This window comes from Cervus elaphus, chromosome 15 (genome assembly GCF_910594005.1).
Source record: "Cervus elaphus chromosome 15, mCerEla1.1, whole genome shotgun sequence".
Classification (NCBI taxonomy): Eukaryota; Metazoa; Chordata; class Mammalia; order Artiodactyla; family Cervidae; genus Cervus; species Cervus elaphus.
Window position 1 is genome coordinate 87,209,855 of NC_057829.1, and position 6,133 is coordinate 87,215,987.

At 41.9% G+C, this 6,133-nt stretch overlaps 1 protein-coding gene across 4 annotated transcripts in view; it reads left to right on the forward strand.

The window, feature by feature from the left end:
- The window catches only part of EDRF1 (erythroid differentiation regulatory factor 1), a 31,330-nt gene extending 25,566 nt beyond the window's left edge, over positions 1 to 5,764 (forward strand). For 2 of the 4 annotated variants that reach the window (XM_043926188.1, XM_043926190.1), the window contains 5 exons: positions 11 to 160; positions 1,568 to 1,721; positions 3,212 to 3,327; positions 4,356 to 4,507; positions 4,912 to 5,764. In XM_043926188.1, coding sequence (XP_043782123.1) covers positions 11 to 160; positions 1,568 to 1,721; positions 3,212 to 3,327; positions 4,356 to 4,507; positions 4,912 to 5,080 — 741 coding nt within the window. In that variant the 3' untranslated portion in view covers positions 5,081 to 5,764. Of the gene's footprint in view, positions 1 to 10; positions 161 to 1,567; positions 1,722 to 1,743; positions 1,811 to 3,211; positions 3,328 to 4,355; positions 4,508 to 4,911 lie in introns of those variants that run through there. The other 2 variants (XM_043926189.1, XR_006345409.1) reach the window with 2 other exon arrangements.
- Positions 5,765 to 6,133: the final 369 nt, after the last annotated feature.

Sequence of the window (6,133 nt, forward strand, 5' to 3'; positions counted from 1 at the left end):
AAATACATAGATTGAGAAAGAAGTCAGTGAGGCGATGATGAAGTCGCTGAAATACTGCGATGTGGAATCTGTGTCCGCCCGACAGCCCCTCTGTCAGTACCGAGCTGCAACCATCCATCACAGGCTGGCGTCCATGTACCACAGCTGCCTGAGGAACCAGGTATTGCCATTCCGATTCCAGTCCACTTAGAAGTGCTGCTTTTCTTACATTCTGTATAGATGTTAAACGCCATCTGTTCTTGTAGCCATTTCAGAAAAGCTTGGAGGGTAGGTATTTCCCCTCTCCCCATGTTGTGTATTTTTTTCCATTACAATTGATAAGGCCTTAGTTTGCAAAATTTGATATTTGCCTGAGTGTATTATTTAATCTTTTTTTTTTTTAATGTAGTTACTCTTTATAGAAATGGTTCTGTGCCAGTTTTGAAGTATCCATCACCCAGTTTTAAAAATTTTTACTGTGAAATAGAGCATGCGTATCAGAGGACACAGAAGATACATGTGAAGCACTTGTACAGTTTAAGGAATAACAGAGGAAAGCCCTGTGTACCTCACCTCGAGGTTAAGGAGTGGAAGAGTCCTTCGGGTGCATTCTGGGTGCCCCTTCCCCCTGTTGAGCCTCTCTCAGTACCCACCCAAATTAACTACTGTCCCGGGTTTTCTATTATGTCTGTACTTTTTCTGTGTTTTATCACTTAAGCAGTATGTTTACAATTTATCTGGTTTTGAACTTGATAGAACAAACCATACTGTATATATTCTTCTGTGACTTACTGCTGTTTAGTTAACATCACATTTTGGAGATTCTTCCAGGTGGATGTGTAACTGTTCATTTACTTAGCTCAGTAGGATTCATTAAATGAATATATCAGTTTATTTATCCATCCTATGATAGCGGAACTTTGGGGTAGTTCTCGTTTGAGGCTAATTAGAAACAATACTATGAACAGTCTTGTACATGAATCCTGGTGCTCAAATACCCATGTATTTCTGGGAATAATCTGAGGCCTGAGGTTGAGGTGGCTTCCTTCAGAGAGCGTGACTTCTGCCAGGAGTCTTGTGCCTATATAGTTTCTCAGGGATGTTTTTTTAATGGTTTTGTTGTTTTCCCTTCCTTAGCACTAAGACAGCTTACCTTGCAGTCCCTTGGGGGTGGATTTGCTTCTGGGTTACCTTTATCCTGAGAATATTGTCCTTTGAGGCCCAGCTTAACCTGGAGAGGGTTTTTCTCTCTACTCTGAGCTGGCCCTAGACTCTTTCACTTGCCACAGGAGGCCCCCAACCTAAACTTAAATTTGTCCAGATGGCCTAATATCCTCACGGCAGATGCCAGCGTGAGAGGGTTCCAGGGAAGCTCCCTGGCGCTGGGACAGCTGGACACGTGCACGCAGAAGGATGGAGCTGGGCTTCCTCCCTCACATAACACACAAAAACCAAAGAAAGACCCAGATGTAAGAGCTACAGCTCTGGGACTTAACAAAACGCTGAAAAGCAGTTAGTGATCCAGAGATTTGGTGAAGTGGTTACTGTGAAGCCCAAGCCTTAGGATGTATTTTATTTTTGGTTCTAGGTTGGTGATGAGCAGCTTAGGAAGCAGCACCGGGTGCTGGCAGACCTTCATTACAGCAAAGCTGGAAAGCTTTTTCAGCTTCTGAAAGACGCTCCGTGTGAACTCCTTAGAGTACAGTTAGAAAGAGTAGCCTTTGCAGAATTTCAGATGACCAGTAAGTCTTCTTTATTTCTCAGATTTGTATGCATTGGCTTAGTGTTGGATTGTCTTAGAGTGAGGCAGACCTGTGGATCGCTCTTGGATGTAAGTAATGCTGTCTTCTTTTGAATTTGCCCATAGTTAATGTCTTTGGATAGGGACGTTTTTTTTTGAAATGCTTTTTAAAACATAAATGTGTTAGATTATGTTTAATGACTAGAAATACTGGAATACAGCCAGGATGTCTTATTTGAAAAAAAAAAAAATTGTGACAAGTTACTTTAGACAAAGATTTTGACCATCATGAACAAGGTAGGAGTGGAGAAGCAGTGGTGGAGGTGTGGTGGCCTCACTGAGTCCCTCTGCATGGTAACCTCGGAGCCTGAATGAGATGAGATGGGAGGGCAGGAGGGGTAAAGTGAGATGTTTTGTTCTGTCATTTTCCCCAGCTTGGAATGGGCTAGGTCTCCACCACTGAGTGTTTTTTTCTAAACTCACTCCTCTACCTTGTTCAGCCGTTCCCTTTCTGCAGAAGCATCTTGTGAGAAGTATCTTTTGTGTGGTAAAGAAACAAACATTTATTTGAAATACAGCAATTCTATTGGTTTCATTTCAGTTATTTTCTTCTATAAAATTAAAATGAATTTAATACATAACGTACATGCACCTGTTTATGTGGTATCTCTGGAAGGATGGACACGAAACTGATGGCACTGTCCCTTCTGGGGAGACCGGCGGGGTGGCTTTCCACGTATGCCCACGTGAATGTTACACATTTTAAGAATGTTTTACCTATTCAAAACAGTTTTTAGGAATACTTTTTACTAGGGGGACTTCCCGGGCAGTCCAATGGTTAAGACTTCGCCTTCCAATGCCAGTGCAGAGTGCAGGTTCAATCCTTGGTCAGGGAGCTAAGATTTCACTTGCCTTACAGCTAAAGAAAGCAAAACGTAAAACAGAAGCCATATTGTAACAAATTCAATAAAGACTTTAAAAATGGTCCACATTAAAAAGATCTTTAAAAAGGAAGAAATACCTTTTACTAAAAGCATCTTTTAAAATTTTGGGCAGTATATGCATAGCTGAACAGCAAGTAGCTCTTTCTGGGGGTCGTCTGGGGAGGTCGTCTTTTGTAGTTTGTGTCTTTGAATTTTCCACGTTTGAATTCCTTAGAATGAGTAGGATTCATTTTTATTTTTTTTTAAAAGTAGATACTGGGAACAAATTTGCTGTGATGATAAGTATAGTTAATTCCTTTTTAAAAAAATGTTTACTACTTTTGAGTATGAAACCAGATAGATAAGAAAACAATGATTGTTTATTGCTTTCACTAGTTCTACTATTTTTCTCTAGGGATAATTACTAAGCAGAAGTTGGATTTAGATTTCTTGGGATTTTCATGAGCTACCTTCACAGTGTTTGGAAAATCAGAATTTTCATTAATACATTGGATGGGTTTCTCTATTTATATTTAAAGGAATGATCATTTTGTGTTTGCCACTCTAGGTCAGAATAGCAATGTTGGAAAATTAAAAACACTATCTGGGGCACTTGATATAATGGTGAGAACTAAGCATGCATTCCAGCTTATCAGAAAGGAGCTTGCGGAGGAATTTGATCAGGTAAATGGAAAAAAAGATTTATCAGTTTTCTGTGTGTCTTAAAGTAAATGCTACATTGTGAGTGTGTACAGTGGGCATATACATGCACATGTGTGTATAGTGTATATGTATACAAACACATAAATATATATGCTTTGCATGGGGCTTCCCTGGTGGCTCAGATGGTAAAGAATCTGCCTGCAATGCAGGAGACCTGGGTTTGATCCCTGGGTCGGGAGATCCCCTGGGAAAGGGCATGGTGACCCACTCCAGTATTCTTGCCTGGAAAATCCCCATGGGCAGAGGAGCCTGGCAGGATACAGTCCATGGGGTTGCAAAGAGTTGGACACAACTGAGCGACTAACACTTGCATAAAACCACATTAACTGATTTATTTTTTTTTGGTGAATTATTAAACACTTCTTTAATTTGCAAGTGTATCTTTTATATTTTAAAATTGTTTCTTTAAATAACCACATAGACCTTGGTTAATTAATAAGGCCCTGGGAATAAAGAGAAAAAAAATTCTGTACCTTTTTTTATAATTTCCACTAAACTGCCTGTAGCTGAATGGTGAGTGGGCTTAAGCAGGCTCTCTAGAAAGGCTTTTTCGGTTTGCCCAGCATCCGTGCATTCATGCTACCTTCTCTGTGGCTGAAAGCTTCCATAGGATGACGCCTCCATCCTACAACCTTCCAGGTTCTGGTTCTCAAACCACACGGGACCGGTTTCCATCTGCTCCTTGAGCATGTGGTGTTGGAAAGTCAGGAGGGTTTTGTTCAGGTTTAGTTTCTTCTACATACGTGCCGTTTAGGTTTGAGGCAGTTGTTTCACGTGATTTAGTCTTATTAGAAGGTTCCCGCGGGAGGGAGGCAGAGGAGGCCGAGACAAGGCGGCCAACAGGGCTGTCCTTGGACAAAGTCCTCTCAGGTTTGCCTTTGTTTTTGGTTAACACGTTTGCTGGATTACTCAACTGTGGCCGCCACCACTTCAGTATGAAGCAGTAACTGTGGGGTGGCTGAGCTGAAATCACTTTTTGTTGGTTTTAGCCTAAGAGTGAAGAGACCCCTCCAGCTGCTGATTCTTCTCCTAGTCTTAATCGAGAAGAAGTGACAAAACTGCTCAGTATATTTGAATCACGCTTGTCGTTCCTTCTCCTTCAGTCCATCAAGCTGCTGTCTTCAACTAAAAAGAAAACGAGGTAAAGTAAATGATGTGGGAGCTCCTCCCCCCACGCCTTACCCAGATACGTGGGTACTAGCCCAGCCTTTCCTCAGTAGAACGCAGATTCCATGAGGGCTGGGAACCCAGGTCTGTTTTGCTCATGACCAGGAGCAGTTCCTGGTACATGGTAGACACCCGAATATTTATGAAAAGAATAATCATTGGCTTTAATTGATGTTTTGAAATAAGTGTTTAAGAACAGGCCCATGAGCAGTCGATTTGGGAAAGTAGGTATGAGGTTGGCATTAACAGGATCCCTGCTTCCATGAAAAGTGACGACAGGGCTGTCAATGTTTAGTTCTTGGGTTTCTTTTACAGCTCCTGGTGGGCGTCACTCTTTCCTCATCTCTTGCTCTCTCTTTTTTTTTTTTTTTAACCCAGTAGTAACCTTGATGAAGACGTAGTCCTCAAAACCAACAGGCAGGTTTACTCCCAGCTCCTGAGAGCCACTGCGAACAAAAACGCCTCTCTCTTGGAAAGAGTCGACCTCCTCATCCATTTGCTGGACCAGCTGGCTCGCGGCGGAGGCAGCAGCGCCGTTGTCCAGTGACTCCCGCCTGGGGCCGCATCCGCAGAGATGCTGTCCGTGCCTTCTGCACTCGGTACTAGCGTTTCCATTCGGTGCTCCGTGTCATTAAATATGAGGGAAATACCCACTTAAAACAGGCACAGCGGTGGAGACACAGAGTTCTCATTTCCCACGACAAACAACCATGGCAGAGTTCTTTGGCTGCTTCTTCAGAGGCACCAGCATCACAGTCAGAGTTCCCGCGTTCATTTCTTTTAAGAAGTACGTGGTACCTCAGTATTAATAGACTTGCTGTGAGGCAGTTAACACTTAACTATTTTTGAAGTATGTTAAGCTACGTGGGTTTAAGAGATAATTATCTTGGATAAATGTTGCTTTGGTCAAGGGAACTTTTATCCAAATGATTTCAGTGGTTCAGGTGGGTTAAAGAAACTTCCGGTGCATCCACAGTGTTTCCTTCTCAGTCACACAGAAAAAGCCTCCCCTTTTTAAGCTTCAGTACAGGATTTTTAGAAGACCAGCCATTGTGCAAGTCTGTCTTTAGTGCATGTTCTGAACAGATCTGCTTTACTTTGACTTTGTATGACAGTTGATCAAGGATAGGTACCTCCCCCTCTCCCCCCACCCCCCCCTTTTTTTTTCACTTTAAACTTGAAACTGTGAATAAGGTTAAGAAAACTATTTTGAATAAATAAATTATTTATTTAAAATGTCTCTGTAGTTTTCCATTTCACATTCTTCACACCGAGTTTTGACTTGAACTGGTTTACTTAATACATTTTACAAAGTGACGATTAAAACATTAATAATAAGTAAAATTTCTGCCACCCCCTGAATTCTCACTAGAATATTATACTCATTATTTGCTGCTATGTGGCTCTTGTCCAGTTGCTTAAAACACACTCTTTTTTTTCCAGTGCCTGGAGCATGCAAGGCTTTCCTTGTCATAGTTAACTGATCTCAGCTTCGAGAAAGATAATGTGATACATAAGTCAGGCATATACTCCTTCCTGTGGGGTTGACGGTCTGGATTTATGTGTGTGATGCCCCTGTAGACAAGCGCTTGCCCGGCCG